This window comes from Fistularia commersonii, chromosome 17, assembly GCF_037954325.1.
Source record: "Fistularia commersonii isolate RoL2024-O1a breed Wild chromosome 17, RoL_Fcom_v1.0, whole genome shotgun sequence".
NCBI classification, from domain to species: domain Eukaryota; kingdom Metazoa; phylum Chordata; class Actinopteri; order Syngnathiformes; family Fistulariidae; genus Fistularia; species Fistularia commersonii.
In genome coordinates this window covers 12,785,932-12,807,263 of record NC_141300.1, presented here as the reverse complement: position 1 = coordinate 12,807,263, position 21,332 = coordinate 12,785,932, and the positions used below count along the sequence as shown (strand labels likewise).

Genomic DNA, 21,332 nt, shown 5'->3' with positions numbered 1-21,332 from the left:
AAAATTTGTGGCCTTACGGCAAAGTCCGACTGGAGTCGGCGCAGTGGAGGAGTCACTAGGGAACGAGCCGTGTAGGGAACCATCTCGATCTTGTAAGGCGGGGCTCTGAGAGGGAGTCCAATCATTTCTGGGACACATCGGTTTGCCGGCCTGCTTGAACATCTGCAAGTTCTATGGTACCGTTACAGTCGGCTGACTGACGCCGAAATGATTAAAACTCACGCCGGCACTCAGAGGCATCCAAAGGATCCTGGCTGTGCAGCTGATTGCACTGGTCTCACCTGGCCGGAACGTTGTTTCTGAGCAGTATATTCACTTGCCCCCTCTGTTTGTTTTCGCCAGTTGTCGGGTAAATGGGAGATCCAGCGTTGGCACGCAGTTTTTGAACAAACACCAAATTTTTGTCTCTTCTACTATCCAGGCTGTGAACTTGAGGTCCACCGACTGAACTTGTATGTTTTATACTACGCCAAAACCCCTTCTGCAACGGGCACTTACACATAGGTCCTCCAACAACCCTCCTCTTTCCTTGTTCCTCTCTGCCCCGGAAGGATCCAAGGGACTGTGGCGGCCTTTCGCAATGTGCTGCGATCGATTTTCGGGTCACAGGCAAAGCGTGAAGGGAGAGGATTTGCGGAGGCTGAAATCAGAGCGATGGCAGGAGCCCAAAGACTGGCGCTGTCGCCGCTGACAGCTGGCGAGAACCAGGTGAGCCGCTGAAGGCCGAGGGCAGCTGTGGAATAATGCGGGAGTCAGTGGATGGAACAATGTGCTCAGGACTCCAGGGGATACAAACATACAGTCGGGCAACTCCAGAAACCCCGTTGTGTAACAATGGGGATGAATGACTTGGAACGCTGTGCGAATAATTCATTCCCGATATTCGCAAGATAGGTTCTTCCGGGTAGAGTCCCGGTACACCCCGCCAGGTCCTCGAGTCAGTTACTTAAGGTTCATCAGGGAGTGGCGAGAATGTTTCCGAAAAGCCAAATATCGGTATATTTTGGCATACAACTCCATGCCAGTCCCTGGATGGGCTTCTCTGAGTCATTGTCCGTTCCATAACGTTCCCCAGAGAACCGCCGATAGTTAGCCGGTGTCTGTGTTGGAGACGGGCTGCATGCCCATCCGGCGGCTTGGGTTTCAGGTCTTTCGGAAAATGCTATTTCAGCTACGTACGACATGACAAGCGCAGAGGCTGTCAATGGCAGCTCGGGTTACACATTCTGCCGTGATGGATAGCCGGACACGTCAAAGGAGCTGCTCTACGGCCAATGTCGGGACAGGCCTAGCTTTCAGCCCAGGGACGGACCCCCGTTTTCAGAGGTTTTCGGCCTCACCCTCACAATGTTTTGCCAGTTAAGGCGGCGGACTCGGGAAATTCAAAATAGTTTGCACATTTTGAGCATCAAGCTGATTTTATAGTCTTGAGCCACTCAGTGGAGAATTTCTACCTGATAGGTTTTTATTCAGCACAGAGAAGCACATAAAGAGATGAACTTGCGTAAACCCTGTGATAAGTGTTTATTGCTTTTAAGGGGTGGTTAGAATTCAAAGCACGGGGGCAATTTCATCTCCTCAACCTGCTCCCGCTTAATGACCCACACAAAGCCAGAAACCAACAAACGCTGATCCACCTCCCTGTTTTCACTCATTTATATACCAATTTATGTATGTGGCCATTTGACATATTTTGCGCCGTGAAGTACCTCCATGCTTTCAGGAAAAGGGAGGCTGCCTCGTTACCTTACTAAATACAGGCACGTCTTCCACGGAATTTTCTAAAAGTTATACAAAACAAAATAGTATTACCCATTTATATATATGTATATATATATATGTACTGCTCAAAATAATAAAGGGAACACTTGAACAACACAATGTAACTCCAAGTCAATCACACTTCTGTGAAATCATAGTGTCCACTCAGGAAGCAACACAGATTCATTTTGACTTGTTTTAAGGACATTACATCAAAGTTGGATCAGCCTGGAGTTTGTTTTTACACTTTAATTTTGAGTGTGATTCCTAATCCAGACCTTCATGGGTTGATACAATTGATTTTCATTGATCATTTTTTGTGTGATTTTGTTGTCAGCACATTCAACTTTGTAAAGAGCAAAGTATTTCATAAGAATATTTCATTCATTTAGATCTAGGATGTGTTTTTTAAGTGTTCCCTTTATTTTTTTGAGCAGTGTATATGGTCTCCATCTACATACAATGTCATTGCAGAGCTGCTGTGGGGGGCTGTGTGGGGAGGTAAAACCATCCCACTACACACACACACACACACACACACACACACACACACACACACACAGCTAGTTTACAAATTCAATGAAACACCATGAGTCAGGTAACTTTGGTTAATAAGTTAATCAGTTAGGTTAGGCTACACCACCTCAGTGGATTTAAACGAAGCATTGAAGGTGTGTGTGCATGAGTGTGTGTGTGTGTTATTCCTCATTCTCTGAGCCTCAAAGATAATTGGACATTTGATGTGGCGGCTGCTCCGTGGCCAGCTGCAGCCTACTCCCTTGATTGTCCCTGACAAAATTACACACATAAAAAGTCTGGTGCGTTTCCAAATATTAAAACTGTAATTGATTTCTCTCCGCGGGAAGTAAATATGAGCTGGCGTAAACAGGAACACCATCTCTGGAGCATCAAATAGATACATCCGCCCGGTCAAAGGAGCAAGAATTTTTGGAATTAACATTTGGACAGCCCAGCAACACCATCAAACACTCACTCATTTAATTGCTGCCCCGTTGACGTCGATATTTAAAATAAATTCAGGTTGTTTGACATCTTCGAGAAGAAAGTAATCTGGTTGCCCTGCATGATGGAAAGGCGTGGAAGACATATTTGTGTCTTAGCAGAACATCATCAGTGCATCTAAACGCTTTGGTCCCGGCTCAGGTTGCACAGACGCACGGCTCACGTTTCAAGCTTAAATTAAGATTAACCGGGGGTAAATCTGAAAATAAGTCTCGAGATCATCAGAGGGGGATTAAAAGGATTGACCGTGTTCATCCCACCTGGCATCGGGGCCCAGGAGACCCAGAGAGGGGATCAGATCTTCAGCTCCAAGATGGCGGGATCAGTTATCCTTCCAGCTTTTATTTATTTTGTGAAGACTGGCGTTCGCCTCGACTCCTCTCGCCCCGCCTTTTAAGAGCTGTTATTTTCAACAGTATGGGGTGCAGAAATGATTAAATATCCCGTTCGCTCATCAGATCTCAGGGATCTCCTTGCCCCCCGTCTTTTGCGCCGTCCCCTGCCAGCAGTATAAAGTTGATACCGCTTGAAATAGCCTGCGGTGAAAACCGAGTCCTGAGCGAAAACACCCCGGCATCGGATAAAATGGCGTTTGCGTGAACTCAAGAGGAATAGCGGGTACCCTGTGCCAAAGATGATTCGGTAGGACGTTGGACACACACACCGCAAGATACAACAGAACCGCTAACCGGAAAGATCACACTCCCTTACTCACTTTATTTATTATTAATAAACTGTGGTATTCAGACCGGCAGCAATTAACTTTTTCGATATTTGTCGTTTCCCCGAATACACCTTCTCACAATCTCCCCAACAAGAAATAGCGATAATGAATCCGTGGCTATTTCAAATTTTATGGACTCTTGTTTTAATCTTTCTGACCTCATTCGCTGTGTCTGGTCTCTCCCGGGAAGAGGAGCGAGCGTCTGACGTTGGAACGCACGGAAAGCAAAAACACAAGCAGAGGCGTCTGAAATCGAGGGACCGAATGGTAGTAGGTCTCTAGAGGATGTGTGAATGAATGGTTTTATGTTTCCACGAGACGTGTGTGAATGACTGAGCGACTGGTTGTTTGTCTCCATACAACATGTGAATGAATGAGTGAACCGTTCTGCCTCTATATGACGTATGAGTGAACCGTTGTGTATCTCTATATGATGTATGAATGAATGAGTCAGTGGACGGTTGCATGTTTATGTGTGATGAGTGAATGACCTGTGCCTGCCGGCAGAGCACGGACGAAGCAGACCTGACGCTGGGAGTCGCTAACTAGCCGGCTAGCTGCTTTCATTGCAGTGCCAAATTGATTTGTTTTAGTGACCAACAACTGAATCGTTGTTGGTCTCGAAATTATGTTTGAATGAGAGGGTGAACTGTTGCATAACTGTATGTGATGGGTGAATGAGTGAACCCCGCCTCTCGCCCAATGACAAAGCTACCCTGTATGTAGAATAAGTGGCATAGCAAGCGAATGAATGAATGAATGAATCTACTTCAACAAACGAAACTGAGAGCAAACACCCTGACTTGACTGAACCGGGGGAAAGAGAAAATCAACAAACTCCAGACATTCTGCAAGAAAGGTGTCCCAATATCTGCGATGCTGATTGGTCGGATTCATTCGTTCATCGATTTCAAGGGTTAGGGTTGGACAATTAAAGAGATCCGGACACTTCTCCAAATATCAGCCTATAACGGAACAAAAAAGAGGTGCAATGCTAAATAACCGCCATCAAGCAGGAAATATAACACAGCAACACTCAAAGTGGAAATTCTGGTGTCCATATTTAAAAAACAGAAAGCTTGGGAGGTTCTGGTCCTCGAGACAAACAGATCCAGATGTGTTTACGATCACACACAAAGTCCACACGATGATGCAAAAACAAGGGGATTGGGAAAATGACACAATTCAAACATCTCTGTGCACTAACTGCAACAAACAGGCCGGATGAGAGAGAGTCCCCATTTATCAAATGTGTTTTAAATGGCGCAACAATGCCTTAAAAAAACATTATTTCAACTAAACACCCACAAAATGACAACCTCGCATTGGCCTCAGCTTGATTTTACAACTGATGCGTTCAAAGCCGGGAATCTATGTGGGATTTTTATGTGACTTCACGCCCGCGCGTCAGGCCGTTTATACCTATTCCGAATTTCAGACTATTTCTGTAGCACTTGAGGAGCAACGAGTGAGGTGCAACATTAGACCGCTGGAATCCCTTCAAAGACAAATGAACACCACAGATGCATTCCCTCCACTCTCTGCTGACCTCTCCCTGCCATTCTGTGCGTGTACACACACACACACACTCACACACGCACACACACACACACTTAAAGGGAGCTTGTCTTTCAAAGCTGCTTCAGTCGGAAACAGTTCAGCTCCTTGCGCTATTGACAGTGATGATTTAGATGCACATGAAGCTCCCGGCTCACCCTATACCACAAACGTGCTATGCCCCCCCCCCCCCCCATGCACACACACACACACACACACACACATACACACTTATTAGTGATGTTTGACATTTGACTATTGAACCAATGGGCAGAAGGCGCAAGGGCATTTTAAAAACCCGGGCAGGTGCTGGTGAGCAGTACTTGTGCCCTTGCTCAATCTGCACACCCCGTCCGGGCCTGCCGAGACGACGACAAGCCATTCTCCGTTTTGCAGCGGGAGCCGAGAGGCAGTGATCGACACAGGGAACGCACGGTGGTCATTATGTTTGGCTCTGCTCATTTCACCTGGAATGGAACGCTGAAGGAGCTGGAGAGGAGCTGCCCGGCGTCCTGCACAGGTAGGCCATCACTCTGGTACAGGAGTGTTTCCTTTCTCCGTCACTATACTGGAGAGTTTTGAAGACTTGCAAATCCTCCACCCAGACACACTTCGCTCTGTCTTAGAAAGCGGTAGCGGCGGGCCGGACCGCCTTGCGGCTGCTATGTACTGAATGCGAGTGTGCATTCTGTCTTCTGCTCCCCCGCGTGATTGGATGTCAGATCAGAGGGATAGCGGAGAGGAGCAAAGTGGCAACCAATAAAAACAGTGTCCAAACATGATTAGGCTCAAGCGGGGTGAAGGGAACCAGGTGACTGCGACTGTGGGTACTAAAAGCCAGAATTAGATGCACGATAGGACTGGGACGCAGTTTCACACTCTAGTTTATCGTTTTGCAAGCTTCTGTCCTTCGCAATGGTAGTCCGGACCATAAAAATGACATTTTACTCTGCTTGTTGTCAACCGACGGGTATCGGTTCATGGAGAAGATAATCCAGCTCTAACGTTAGTTGCACTTTCTTTCGCAGAGTACCGTTTCCTGCCGTACTTACATATCCGAACCGGAAACGATCAACTTTGACTAATATTTGAAAACACACAACATTGTTCAATCACAAATGGGCACATCCCTCCAATCGGAAGGTTGGTGGTTCAACCGCCCCCCGTGCCAAAATGTCCTTGTGCAGGACGATGAACCCCAAGTTGCTCACTCTGGCCTGCTCAGCGTCTTCAACGGCAAGGAAACCTGAATCTAATTTGGCGTTGGTATTGGGAGCAGGTCCAACAAAGCTTATTTAAGAGGCTCGCATGAAGAGAGGAGCCGAGTTGATAACTGATCACCATCTGGTGGCTGGATCCAGCAGTCGAAGGGCCTCTCAGAGACCGATGTAAATGTACCGTATGGAAATGTCCGCTTGGTGTCCATCTGCATTTTCTCCTGTGTTCCAGTGGAGTTTGGGTATTTGGAGTTCGATCCAATGGTCAAGGTCTCCATTTTAGAAGTGGTGTCCTGGAGCTGAAGTCAGAAGGTCATTTGTGCTTGGGGTGGCATCACCCTGAGAACCTGCCGATGGACATCTGCCGTTGAAGAGACTGTTTTACGTTATAAGGAGGTGTCTGCGGAGGTTCTCAGTCACCCAGGTCATGGTGAATTCTTGTCGAAAATTCTTGAATTTCTTCACTTGGAACATTTTCAAGAGAAGAAATTCAAGCCCAGTTGACACGACGAGAAGATTTGGCAAGAAGAAGAAGGAGGTGTTTGAGGTACGATTGGCTAAACTTTGGCTGAAACCGTAGACAAATACTGTAGGGTAGTGGCCTTGGGTGTGGTTGGAGAAAAACCCCACATCAGAGGAGCTCAGGGGCCTCTGGAGAAGGACTCTGGAGTCTTACTCACACATGGGATTCAGACAGTCTCACAGGTAGATCGATGAGGCGAAAGCATACTGTTATTTCTGTACGGATACTCCATGTTTAAAGGAGCTTAGCTGTAAAAGCCAAGCAGCCAGCGTATCAGTCTTTTATGTTTGTCTTTTCATTCCCGGGCAAAGGCTCCGGTGGCGACCCATAAGGCCGAGGTCACTGAAACAAGTAGCTGACGATAGCTTTCAACTCTAGAGTAGCACGTCTTTGCCTTGGAAGTGGTGCTGGTGGTGGCCAGTGGCCTTAACACCCCTCGAAAGCCAAGAATAGAACTGTTGCACCCCATCAATGGATGGATGGATGAACACGCATTATTTAAGATGCCATTCTATTTGTTTCTGCCAATCAGAGATTTATAAATTCATGTCCAAGCTCCTGAAAGCGGCATGGTTGCGAGATGTAGAGGCGAACCCCTATATTTGGGAGGGAACTGTTTATGATTGAGGCGAGTGAACGAGTGATTCGCAGTCACAGAAATAGCAAAAGGGCTAATAGGTGCGACAGTGATTTTTGATCTGAAGCATTCCTTGGCTCCCCTGGAATGTAAAGTGGTTTAACCCCAATGGTTCCTTCCGTGGCGCTGCTGATCATGCATACCTCTGTTGCTGAGGCAACGTCATGCAGGCGTAACACAAGTATTGCCACCGTGTCCGATTGTTTCGATGCGCCATGAGCTGGCTATTTGTGCACGCGTATATTTCTACTTCTTTTTCTGCCAATAATGCTGGACCTTCAGCGTCTTCAGCGAGAACATTATTCCAAGAGTCATCTTCAAGGTAGCCTATTCACTCCAGAGGTACCAAGGTTGAAGGTTTACATCAACTATGCAACAATATGGTCTCTTTGTGGCTTCCAATGCTTTACAGTGGCTCACATTCACAAAGTCACACGCTGATGGCGGTAGAGCTACTATGCAAGGTGTTAACAAGACCATTGGGAGGAACTTGGGGGGGGGGGATTCGAACCTTCAATTTTATGACTGGAAGGGCGCCTGCTCCACCAACTAAGCCATAACCGCCCCCATATATGTATATCCATATGTATTCATTCATTCATTCATTCATTCATTCATTCATTCATTCATTCATTCATTCATTCATTCATTATCTCCTTATCCCCAAAAGAGGGCTGGTGTCTGTCCCACCTGTCATTGGCTAAGATATACACACACACACACACACACACACACACACACACACACACACTCACACACGCGCAGTATACCTAAATTATACACAACATCGTGTAGTTTCCTCCGCCACAAAGAATACTTGTGCTTCCTCACTCAGACGTTCAGCTCCACTTCATGCCACCTCACCTTTCCCTCCTCCTCTTTCTGTTAGATGCACGGAGGCTTGTACGTAGGCGGAAAGACCAGAGAGGAGACAAGCAGATGAGTGACTGACTTTAGAGGAATAGCCGCTTTTTTAAATCGTATGATATTAAGAAAGTATATCAGAAGTACATCTCACATCATGTCAAGGTGGAGATGCTGAATTCATCTCATTTCTAAGAATAAGCATAAGAATAAGAACAACTTTATTTATCCTGAAGGAAATTGTTGTGCCAGAGTTTCAAGTAAAACATAATAGTAATAAATAATAGTAGAAAATTGTATAAACACTAAAAGAAAAAAAAAAGGGGGGGGGATAAGAAATACAAATAAAACTATAACGTGTCTAAGTAACAAGTCAAGGCTATAACGTGTCTTAAGGTCTTAAGTACCAGGCGAAAGATAAGGAGTGCACAAGAGTATGAAAAAATACTGCACATGCAGCTGTTATGAAATGAAATATTGCACAGTTATGAACATATATACAGATAAATGATTACGATTTACAGTAAGTTGGTGTGATTTTTTTTAATTTTTTTTACATTTTTTTATTTTATTTATTTATTTATTTATCTATCTATCTATTTATTTATTTATTTATTTAATGGTTTAATATTTTGAGATTCCCTGCGGCTGAAGGGAGAAGAATTAAAAAGTTGTCCTTTTAGATGAGTTATAGATGGAAAGTCCAAAGGTGCATTTCAGCATGGGTCGCCTGTTGTTACCTGCCATAAATGATGTCGATAACAAGACAGCTGAAGCAACACACTGGGTTTCCTAACATTATTGTCAAGAGGAGTGGGTGCATCCATGTGTGTGTGTGTGTGTGTGTGTGTAAGTGTGTTAGAGGAGCATTGGGAATCCTGTCTGGGACATAAGTGTGGTGATGATATCACCCACGGTTTAACATTCTATTCCCCAATGGGATGTTCCATGGGTGTGTGACTTTGTGAATTCATTTCTTAAAGTTCACCGAGGACTGTAAAGCTGGCCGTGAGCTCACCGGCTGAAAGTTTGGATTAAGGAAGGGTATTCTCTATCAGCGCGTCCTTCAAAAACACCCTCGGCTGTCTCTATTAGTCATACGTGCACTGACACGCACGGGCCACCCTTCTCCGGCATTCACAGGTCGAGCTAAAATAAAGCCGAAGTTCAATATGGAAAAGATCCAATCATTGAAAAAAAAAAACAACAATTACACGTATCATGCACATTTGCGTTCAACATGTAACTGCAGGAAACCCTGGGAAACCAAAATAATACACCACGGCCACTATGGGCAACGGTTCTTGACAGCTTATCCGTCGGGACAGGAGATACCGGTCGGTGTCGAAGGGAATCTTTTGGAGCTCTCAGCAGGTCAGTGGAGAAACTGGATGTTTTACCTCTGCAGCGCTCGACGGGCTGCGGAGCAAACGGCGTCTCAGGCTGTGATCGGTCTGTCAAGAACGTCTACGGCGTCTTGCACAGATCACTCGTGTGCTGCTGGTCCCAGTTGAACCGCTCAGATCACGCTATTCCCAAGTGTCCTGCTACACACAGACACCCGAGGATGCTAAGATGGACGTCGGACACGACAGGTATTACTCAGTTTCGAAGCCGGCAGCATCCTCCGACCAAACGCATCTCCTCACCACTTCGTCGTTACAAGAGCTAACAGTTTGGACTCGAGGCAAAAGTGCATAAGGAAGTGCCATTTGAGCGGGAAATCTGGAACACCGAAGTAGCAGTGAAGCGGCTGAACATCAGATCAACCAGCGTGGCCTGTATGGTGGAGCGGCCTGATGTTAGATGCTGGCTATTAGCCATGCTAGCATTAGCAACTTACAGCTAGTAAGGAAAGTATGGTTTGTTCGATGTACAGGGCACGGCATTTGTATAAGTGACATAACTCCAGCAAGGCTGCTACCCTCTCCGTTATTTGTGAGACGGTCATCACCGGGCAACGACCGGTCCATTGGAGTTCTTACTAATTGCGGTACGATTTATTCGACGTTAAAAAAGAGATCATTCTTTCATCATGTGCCCATAATGCAATTCAAGAATCAAACCTCAAGATGTTTTCAGAATATTTGCGTCTTCGTTAATGTGTTCTTGATGTTGTGGAAAGGAATGGGAACCATTAGTGCTATTAATACTTTCATGCTCCAAATTTTGGGTGTATGTTGTACGCCTTGTCACAGTCATTGCTAGTCTGATCTTCTTAGCTAACAATATGAAGAATTTGAAAGTATACTTAATAAAAATGGGAATCTTGGCTGTGGATATTTCCAAAAGTGTCTGTAGATAGCATTCAGCACCTCATAGTTTTTATTTCCTCCCCGTCCACTGTGTGCACGAGGTGCTAAAAGGATGGAAGCGGAGCGACTTGCTGAAATGCTGGTGACATAAACAACATAGATGTAAACGCACAAAAGCGCACAGCGTCGCGGTCTCACTTCGGTTTTACAATTCCACAACTCCTTTTTCGAGGCTCTGATCGCCGCCCTCATTTGGCCCCGCTCGTCATGTGTAACGTCTAGATTTGGACCAAATCATCGGGCAGGCGGGTGGAGTTTGACAAAGGGCTTGACCTTTCCCCAGAATTCCTTTGTAATAGATTACTTGAGGTGTGTGTGACGGAGGAAAAGGTTAATTTACACTAAAAAAAGAAATCGTTCCTTCTTTCTGCTGAAGCCTCCGCTGTATAGTTTGCACTGCAGCTGCCCGGCCGGTCTTGTCAAAACCTTTTTATAGTGACAGCGTTCTCAACACCCCGGCACAAATGTTTTCTGGAGCGCTTTATCCCGAGAGGATAGGGTTACACATGCAAAGGCACATGGACACACACACCACACAGACACACACACACACACACACACACTCGGACACAACAATGCTCTATTTCAATGGATTTTGTCCACCCCTGCACCACCACCACGTCCCAGGGAAGGAAATTTTTCCTCTCCAGGACGAAGCTGAGTCTGCAGGAGACGCGCTAACGCAGACCAACCCCTCCCCGGGTCCCGGTGTTTCCCGGGGAAGATAAGTCCAGGGGAGTCTCTCTGTCGGCTCTCCTCGCACACCGAGTGCGAGAGTGTGTGTGTGTGTGTGTGTGTGTGTGCTTGCAGTGAGCGAAAGACAGATGGATGCTTTATTTTTATGCGTGGAGGACACACCTCACCCCACGCCCCCCCCCTGCCGTCTGCATCCTCTGATCTCTATCCACGGGGGCTCTCCTCTCCTTCCTTTATTCGAATCGCCGTTCAAGTCGTCTAACCATTCGTCTGTCTCCCGTCTGCTTGTGTGTTTTGCCGATTCCAACCGACGACCGGCGCAGGGCGGAATAGACCCAGCATGACAGCCTCCCCGACCTCCTCCAGCGGCTTGGAGGTCCTCTTCTCTACTCTGCAGGTAGGGACCCACAGCATTCATGTTTTTGTGTCTTTTTTTAACAAGATAAGCTATTTGTAGCTATAACGATAAATATACATAAAAATATTCCCCATCACAAAAAAAATCATTTTTTTAAGGAAGATCCCCGACAGGTCCTGGTTGCAAAAAAAATGTATTAAAAAAAGGAAAATATTTTTAGAACTTTTTTTAGCTGGTAATTAATGCCATTATTTATGCAATTAATGATACATTTATTCATGTATTTATCTATATCAGTAAATATTAGCATATTTTCTTTTAGTGGTTATCCTCTATTAAATCAAAGGGTTGTGATTCTGCACAAACTGGACCGTTCAGAGAACAGCACGTGCAAAAGCACGAGGAGATGAGATGGCGGACGCTTAGATACGACAGGTATCCACCGCCGCCGGTGGACCTGGGCTTGCTCTCGAAGGGAGCGCCGCAAACACTCTCCTCAAGTCTGGAGTTTGTTTTGATTATCATGCAAAATCAGAGGGCATGTGGTTGCGAGTCCGAGTCTGCGTGGAGTGACTTATTCCTACGACGACAGGTCGTAATTAGAGTTAGTGGTGAGAAGCAATGAAACGTTGGCACGCTTCTGAAGGAGGTATATAAATTATACCTGTAAGTCAAGCATTTAAATGCAATAAATGCCAGTGATAGCCGGAGGAAAAGTAAAGCGCTGCTGCGGTGGCGTGAACGGTTGTGGGCCGGACGGTTCGGAGCGCTCGTCTGCCAGTTGACGGGAAAAACCTTGGGAAAAGCCTTGCACTTTTCCCAATTGCAACATCGGCATGTTTATCCGTTTCAAACTTCTCCTGCGTTGACATAGCGGATGACAAACGCGACGCGCTTGAAATCAGCATTCGGTACAACAGATCAACCCCCGCCCCAACGACAAGGAGGGATATCCGATTCCGGACAAGTTGCTCGGTGCATCCGAAATTCTTCGCTAACAAGCCGTACGGACGGTGTGCGTGACTTTTTAGCATGGCCGACGTTTTAGCATGCAGCACGTACGCTATTTCCGCTAGAATTGGAGAGCATGCAGCCGCTGGAAAGCATCCCCGGTATTGATATTGTGGAGTGAAATCTGGCAGCGCCTGGGACAACTTGACTGCGGCGTTCTGCCAAGGATCCAGGGAACACGTGTGTATGACGTCATCATTAGCTTTTTAAAGGCATTATGTTGATTTAAGTCCAGTTTAAACGCTGTCGTTTGTTGGTGCCACTCGGGGGATTCGGCTGCCGGGAACGTTCAGATGGACGCGATACCAGTAAAACCGATCGATCGCAAGCAGCCGACAAAATATCGGGAGGTTCTGGAGAAGCTCGGAGATACAGCTGCTCCCGTCACGGCACCTGCAGGCACTCGCGTTGAAGTCTGCTCGGTTTATTATGTCTCCAGCGTCGTAATACTTATAAAGATAGCTGTTTGCTCTTGGACATTTGAGAAAGATCACTGACTGTGGTGCTGGAGGTGCTTGTGCCGGGGCAGGTGGCGGGGGTGGGGGGGGGGGGGGGCAGTTCTTCAAAATAAAGTGACAAACAAATGCTTGTTATATTTACATGTTTGTCTAGAAATACACCTTATTGCTGGTAATTTTTCCTGGCAATCATTCCGGGTGCTCGTTGCAAAATTGCGTTCGGTTCCTTCAAAGCACAAGCTGGAAACTTGAAGATTTAATTTGCTCGTCTCAAACTGGCTTGCGTAGCCAAAGCTGAAGGAAAATAAGAATAAAAGGAAGGAAGAAAGAGGACGCTCATTTCTGCAGAACGCTTCACAAGTCTCTAGAACCCTGCAAAGCAACCAGGAGAAATAAATCATTATGAAGGAGTTCGCTGTTCCAAACAGACAAAGCGCAGGTTTCTAATCATGCACTCATTTAATTGTTACATTATTTAGAGAGTGTCCACGGGATGTGACGGGGAAAAATCGCACCGCAACTCGGGATTCAATGAGAGAATCTCCCAAACTGTTTGTTGCTGCACGGATCAACAAACGCTCTCTGTCTTGTACGGGTTGATGCAAACCCCGTCTGACGGCCGGCGCCACCCGAAGATGCTGCCGTGGCAGTCCGAGAGTCGGAAACGAGAAACAAGAGTCGGCATACGTGAGAAGCAAAGAGAGGCCAAAGGGTCGAGGGACACGTTGGGGTATTAGATGATTTCCAGCGCTACGTACAGGTCGGATCAGACAGGCGTTTTAGAAGCAGCGAACCAATTCACACCTCCAGGCGTACCTTAAATCCGACATGACATGCAGGGAGACGGAGGGAATCAAAGTAACTCTGAGGACACGAGGGTAGCAGAGCGGTGAAGACACGAGAAGGTGCTTTGTAAAAACACAGTCTGAGTGCTTTTGCTGGGAAAGCAGCCAGAATATTAACCATGATGTGATGTGAGGAGCAGGGGAAGATTGATCAAGACCAAAAACCGTCGACTGGTCACGCACAGAATGGCAGCGGAGCTTCTTAATAATACGGTTCAATTCAATTGGATTTGAATCAGTTGTCAATTCAATTCAATTCAATTCAATTCAATTCAAATCAGGTCAGGTCAGTTCAATTATGTTCAATCCAGTTTAGTTCAGTTGAGTAAAATCCAGTTCATTTCAGTTCAGTTACTTTCTTTCTGCTCAAGGGTTCAATCCGGAGCAGCACAAGTTAAAACACTCAGCATGAATTTATCTACACACACATACATACAAACACACGCACGCAATTATACACAACACCTCAAACTTCATTATTGATTTCACACCAGACTAAGCAAATCAGCTTGAGATTGGGCCTTCAAAGGGCCCAAACCGACCCCCGAGAAAAAACACGCTTCACTAAATAAACTAACTACTGACCTGCTGTTTTCAAAGATGAGACACTGCCTTTTTCAGATAAATAACGCTTTGACTGGCATCAAGTGTTTGGAACCGGCGAATGAGCAGAACGGCTCACGAACCAGCGGTTGAGCGTTGTTCTGCAGAGTGGCGGAGATAATTGAAACGTAGCTTATAGTTGATGGAATCCTGGCATTTCACCCGACCGCTGCAGAAACACACCGCAAGGATACGGATACGATTGCTGGATTAATCCCATTGCTGGATTAATAAAGGAATATCCTATCTCATTTTATCTTATATATAACAATATAATATATCATATAAGGGAGGAAATAAACAGTACATAAGTGCATACAGGACTGTCTCAGAAAATTAGAATATTGTGATAAAGTTCTATATCTTCTGTGATGCAATTAAAAAAACAAAAATTTCTTTTTCATTGATATTCTAATATTTTAGATAGGATATTTGAGTTTTCTTAAGATGTAAGCCATAATTAGCAATATTAAAATAATACAAGACTTGCAATATTTCAGTTGATTTGTAATGAATTCAGAATGTATGACAGTATTGTTTTTGTAATTGCTTTACAGAAGATAAAGAACTTTAACACAATATTCTAATTTTCTGAGACTGTCCTGTAAGTAAGTGGGGGAGAATAAGTATTTGATACACTGCTAATTTTTCAGCTTTTCACACTTGCAAAGCATGTAGATTTTTCATCATAGGTGCTCTTCAACTGTGAGTGACAGAATCTAAAACAAAAATACAGAAAAACACATCGCATGATTTTTTTTAGTATTTCATTTACATTCTATTGCACAGCATCAGTATTTGATCGCTGACCAACCAGTTATAATCGTGGCTCTCACAGACCTCCTCCTCTTCGCTCATTACCAGTTTAAACTGCACCGGTTTGAACTGGTGACCCGTATGAAGGACACGTGTCCACACACTCGATCAAACAAACTCCAACCTCTCCGCAATGGCCAAGACCAGAGAGCTGTGTAAAGACATTACAGATAAAATTGTAATCCTGCACAAGGCTGGATTACGCAATTTTTACAAAATGTTCAAGAAGATCTCACCTCGCGGGGCATCAATGATCATAAGGAAGATGAGGGATCGACCCAAAATCTACACAGATGGACCTGGTCAATGACCTGAAGAGCGCTGGGACCGCAGACATAAAGAAAAGTAACACACTCCGCCGTCATGGATTAAAATCCCGCAGTGCACGTGAGGTCCCCCCCCGCTCAAGCCAGCACATGTTCGGGCTCGTCTGAAGCTTGCCGATGACCGTCTGGATGATCCAGAGGAGGAATGGAAGAAGGTCACCTGGTCTGATGAGACAAAAATAGAGCTTTTTTGTCCAAACTCCACTCGGCGTGTTTGGAGGAAGAAGCAGGATGAGCACGACCCCAAGAAACCCATCCCAAGGTGGAAACATCGTTGTTTGGAGATGCTTTTCCGAGACCGCGGCGCATCGAGGGGAGGATGGATGAGGCCATGTAGCGCAAGATCTTGGCCAACAATCTCCTTCCCGCAGTAAAATCCTTGAAGATCCTTGCCGGTCTTCCGGCATAACGACCCAAAACACCCAGCCTGGGCAACTCAGGAGTGGCTCCGTCAGAAGCATCTCAAGGTCCTGGAGTGGCCTAGCCAGTCTCCAGACCTGAACCCGATAGAAAATCTTTGGATGGAGCTGAAAGTCCATATTGCCCAGCGACTGCCCGGAAAACATGAAGGATCTGGAGAAGATCTGCATGGAGGAGAGCCAAAATTCCTGCTGCAGTTTGTGCAGACATGGTCGAGAAATACATGTACCAAATATTAATTCTGTTTTTCTGATGTATCAAATACTGGCAAAAAAGCAAATGAATCACTTAAAAATCATAATATGTTTTTCTGTATTTTCATTTTAGATTCCGTCACTGACAGTTGAACAGCACCTATGATAAAAATTGTAGACCTCTACATGCTTTGCAAGTGGGAAAAATCTGCTGAAAAATCAGCAGTGTATCAAATACTTATTCTCCTCACTGTATGTTCTTACATATATGTTGCAGCATATATATATATATATATATATATATATATGTATATACATATATCTGTGTGTAGATAGATAGATAGATAGATAGATAGATAAGCTCTCTATATGTGTGTATGTATGGTTATTTCGCACAGTTAAAAAGCACATATATAAAAAATAAGATATATATATACACACACATATATACAGTGTATATACATTCTGTGTACACTTCACACAAAAACACAGTAACATATCTATTTTTGTATATGCACATATGTATATGTATGTGTACGTGTATGTATGTGTATTGTGTATGTGTATACACACACACACACACACACACACACACACACACACACACATATATATATATCAAACATAGGAGCTTGCAGAACTAGATATCAAGAATTTTTCAGCAAATTTTGACGCATCCCATTAAACCTCTATTTGCTCGTCTAAAGAAAGGAATCACAGACTTCAGATGATCATTTATGATTAAAATCCGACCAGGTTTGCTCGGGGTCGGAGGGGAGGGGGACTTTTTATCCAGCTCGTAATAAGCGGCGTTTTGTCCTCCTGCCAGACGGCTTCTTCGGTTCCTCAGAAATGACCTCCAGATATGCCATGACCTGGCTGACTGGGAATCTGTGCGGACACACAGTCGCGCTTTGGTTTGCAGGCCCACTTTGGATTACTGCTGTATCAAACATGTATCCAGTGCACATCAAACCTGATCCACATAGATGGAGTTCTCCTGGTTTGGGTTGTGGTTCAGCCGGGGCTTTAACGCCACACATATTCCAAAGTCTGTCATCGACATGAAGCTGAAGGGGAGCTCAGAGAGTTTTTCTTTGACAGATTCGGTTACATCTCCCAAAAAGATGAAGGGTCTTATTCTGTCAGCAGCGTTATCTTCCCCGAAACCTGGCGGTTTATAAATAATAAATATTTTTTACTTTACTTTAAGAGAGTAATTTCATCAACTTCTAAGAAGTAGTAGGACGGTAAAAACACAATAAAAATACTGGTGTGATGATGTTAAATGAGGTGTGCATGCAGGAAAACACAGTGTCCCCGACACCATTTACCCAGCATCATACAGTAACTAAAAAACTATTATTATCATTTGAATTGCTTTTTAATGTAATGTATTGCGAATAACAGATTGGGATGTAAAACTCTTTATCCAGGAGGAGAACCATTTGTGTCCAGAACCTCCATGAAACCATAATTGTACTAATGCGATCATATATAAATCTAATATAAAACATTAAATGTCTTTATTTTGTTTGATAATAAACCTCTTTTGGATGCGTCCCTGCTTTGTCCTTAAAGGACCTGTTTAAAGATCTTCTCATGTTGCTGGGACAAACGCAGCGGCTGCATCGTGGAACCAGAAAGGACACCTTCTGGACGGATAAACACTGAGTTCAAAACCTTTTCTTTTTTAAATGTCCGATGGCTCGGCGCCGGGAGCCTCTTTTGTTTTGCGAAAACTGCCGGATGCTTTATAACCGTCCGCGACTTGTAAATCGTGACACTTGAGCCGTTGTCAGAACCAGATCTCCGCGGCCTCTGCGGGTGCCGGCGGCGCCTCCAGCTGTCGCGGTTGTCATCTCCCGGAGGGAAAACCACCCGACGGTCTCTCCCTCTTACAACCAAGACCTCGTTTGGCCTCGGTGTTGTTTTTACTGCATATTTCAGACAGTAGCACATTCATTTGGCACAGCAAAGACACAGTTTATACTATGGAAATACAGAATAATTGGATACCTAGATTTATTGATCTCGATTCCCTGGCGAACATCTACAGACGTAGATCTACAGATCTACATGCAGACATGAAGGGAAGGGATCGGGATTTCCCCCTTGTTGAGTTCGGACTCTCAAGGGAACATCTAGGGAAGGGAGATCCGAAGCTCCTCTCCCTGACGAAGGTCAGATGGCAGGCGAAAAGATGACCGACAATCCCTTTATTCAGATATATTCAGCTACGCTTCGGTCTACGTGTGGACGTAGACCGAACACACTGTCGAGACGAGGCGAGCACGTTCAAAGCATCTCCAAAATAGCAGCAACCAAACTCTTTTTGGACCAAAAAGAAAGGCAGGATGTAACCCCTGAGTATTTAACACCAGATTTAAATGCTGAAGGTTCCTCTGACACTGTGCAGTACATCACAGTATCATCAGCATAGACATACACATTATACATGTGCATATTCAGGCCACATGTGGAACGCTAGAAATTATGATTAAGATGATGAATGAATCAGAGCTAAAACAAACGGCGCAGAAAGGGCACAGATGCTCTGAAAGACGTGCACGTTCTTTGAGATTTTTACAGGCTTTTTCAGCAGTTTATAACCATTTCAACAGAGGACCAGTCGTGCAACCCCTTCCTCTGCCGTGGATTCACACAAGCACCCTCAGTCATTGGTGAGATAATACTGAACAGCTTGGGTGGACGGCGCCATCAACCCAAAGGAGTAAACTAAGTGATCTGACTTTGGGGCATGAGTTCCGAGTGCGTTTGCAGTGAAAACCGCCGGACGTTTGCGTCGAAGGGTCCCGAACGGGTCGGCTTGGGTGGGTGAAGAAGACGGACAGTGGCATGTCACATTGCAGGGAGGCCCCCGCGGTCAGCTGAGAACGTGCTGAAGGGATAACATGCTTCTGATGAGGGAGTACTTTAGGAGTGCGTTGCTGGGAAAAGAAATTGATACGTGACACCTGCAAAAAAAAAACAAAAAAAAAAAAAAAACGAGAAGCCTTTTATTTTCTACAATGGGCAGCTGGCCGGGGAAAACAGAAGAAGTCCGGCAGCTGCGTGAGAGCACCAGCAAAGTTTCAGATTGTGTCCCGTGGATCATTTTTGGTGCTTTCTGGGATGACTTACAAATTGCATAATTTACAGTACCTTTGGCAAAGAGATGCAAAATGCTAGTGAGCAGGAATGAATGCCCGATTTTGAAATGGGTCTCGATGGAAGCAATGTACATTAGGAAAGAGATTTTTTTTTTTTTTTCCAATGGTGGCCTCAAAAAGGTCTATATCTTTGACATTCAACGAAATTTCCATTGGTGGGCCCCAGCAGTGCAGTGGTTAGCGCTCGCACCCCACAGCAAGAAGGTCCCTGGGCATGTGGATGGTTGGTGAATGCTGGTATATGTGGCCCTGTTATGGATCCAGGGTGGACACCGCCTCTCGGCTCCAGCCGTGATAAAGATAATGAGTGAATGAATGTATAGAAGGATTATCCTTGGGAAAATTTTATATGGTGACTTCGTCCTCCAGAAGATGATTTGACTTTGCATTAAGCCGAGCGCCAAGTCGCTGAATTCATGTATCCAAGCCAAACTGCTCTGCATTTTATTCAGCTGTACAAGTAAGTGGCAAAATGCTACAGTTGGCTAATAGGTAAGTTTTACATAGTTATATCTATAATCGGAGGTGTCTCTCATTACAGAAACTAAACACAACTTCGCACTGTTTGTCTCTCTTCAAACAGGCAGATTGTTGGCCACCTAAACAGGCTGTCAGCATGCAACCCATCAAGCTATTTATATCGGGCAGATAGTTGGCCCCTGGATGAGCTCTCTTTATACAACGCATCTTGAATGAAGGACATGTTTAGATACTCAGACGGCTTTCTGTCGAAACTGCAGAATTTAATCAGGCGAACCCTCTTCGCCGGCTGTCCGTCAGGCCTCTTCAAACGGCGGGGTCGGACGAAACGAAACTTTTGTTTTCCGAACAAGTCGACCGGAGCTGTCCCGACATTGCGCTCACCGCGTCGGCATCCTGATTTCTTTGTAGATGTAACGTTAAACAAGAACGCATGCGCTTCCCTCTCCCCGGCCACCTGGTCCAGGGGCCTTATTTTGCAAAAAAGTGTGTGTAGATTGCGTACAAACATTTCCATGCAAAGTGGAGGATTCATAAACGTACTTGTGCGTAAACATTTGCACAAAACCTAACGGTAGAACAACAGACACACTCAGAGTCACGGTGGTCGGTGATCTTAAACCTCACACAGGTTTCTTGCTCCCTCTAACAAATAAGATTCTCAATGACTAATTTATTAGACAATTTGAATAATTGGTGTAGCAGATTATGGAAGAAATGCTCGTAGCACGGCTTATATTGTCGTCGAAATCTTCTTGTTGTGGCAACTGCTCTTGAATTTCTTCACTTGAAGATGTTTCATCCCAGAGGCTCCTTCAGTGAGTTTAGTTGCCACTGCAAGAAGATGCTGACAAGAATTGACCATGATCTGGATGACTGAGAACCTCCACAGACACGGCTTATGTTGCGCCACTGGGGTATTTGGAGCGAGAGGAAAATGTATCGACTGATTTACGCCGATTTTTTCAACCCATGTTTGAGCCAAATCGCACCCGAGCCGTCCCGACGTTCCTCCGGCTCCCGTCCACCCTGGGATTTTTTTGGCCACCTGAACATTTCAGCGGGAGATTAAAACATATGCGTCCGACAGCAAACGGAATTAGTGTCGGATGCAATCATTTCTCCGGCCACAGCTTACATCAGGCAGCAGTCAGCAACAAGCTGATGTCAAATGAGGATTTCACGCCGTGGCCGGATTCCCAAGCATAGATGGCAACCACGATAAAAGCACCATCACGCAATCGATGCAGCTTTGTGAGCAGGAAAGGTTTGGATTCGATCGACGCGCAAACAATCTGCGAGCCACAACGTTGTTGCCCGGTGGCCCGGAG

General features: G+C 45.3%; 1 protein-coding gene across 1 annotated transcript in view; it reads left to right on the top strand.

Annotated features, from left to right (window-relative positions):
* The first annotated feature begins 5,511 nt into the window (after nucleotides 1-5,511).
* The window catches only part of agbl1 (AGBL carboxypeptidase 1), an 81,832-nt gene continuing 66,011 nt past the window's right edge, over nucleotides 5,512-21,332 (top strand). Inside the window, exons 1-2 of the mRNA XM_086163244.1 lie at nucleotides 5,512-5,585; nucleotides 11,641-11,714. Coding sequence (XP_086019370.1) covers nucleotides 11,658-11,714 — 57 coding nt within the window. The 5' untranslated portion in view covers nucleotides 5,512-5,585; nucleotides 11,641-11,657. The remainder of the gene's footprint in view (nucleotides 5,586-11,640; nucleotides 11,715-21,332) is intronic.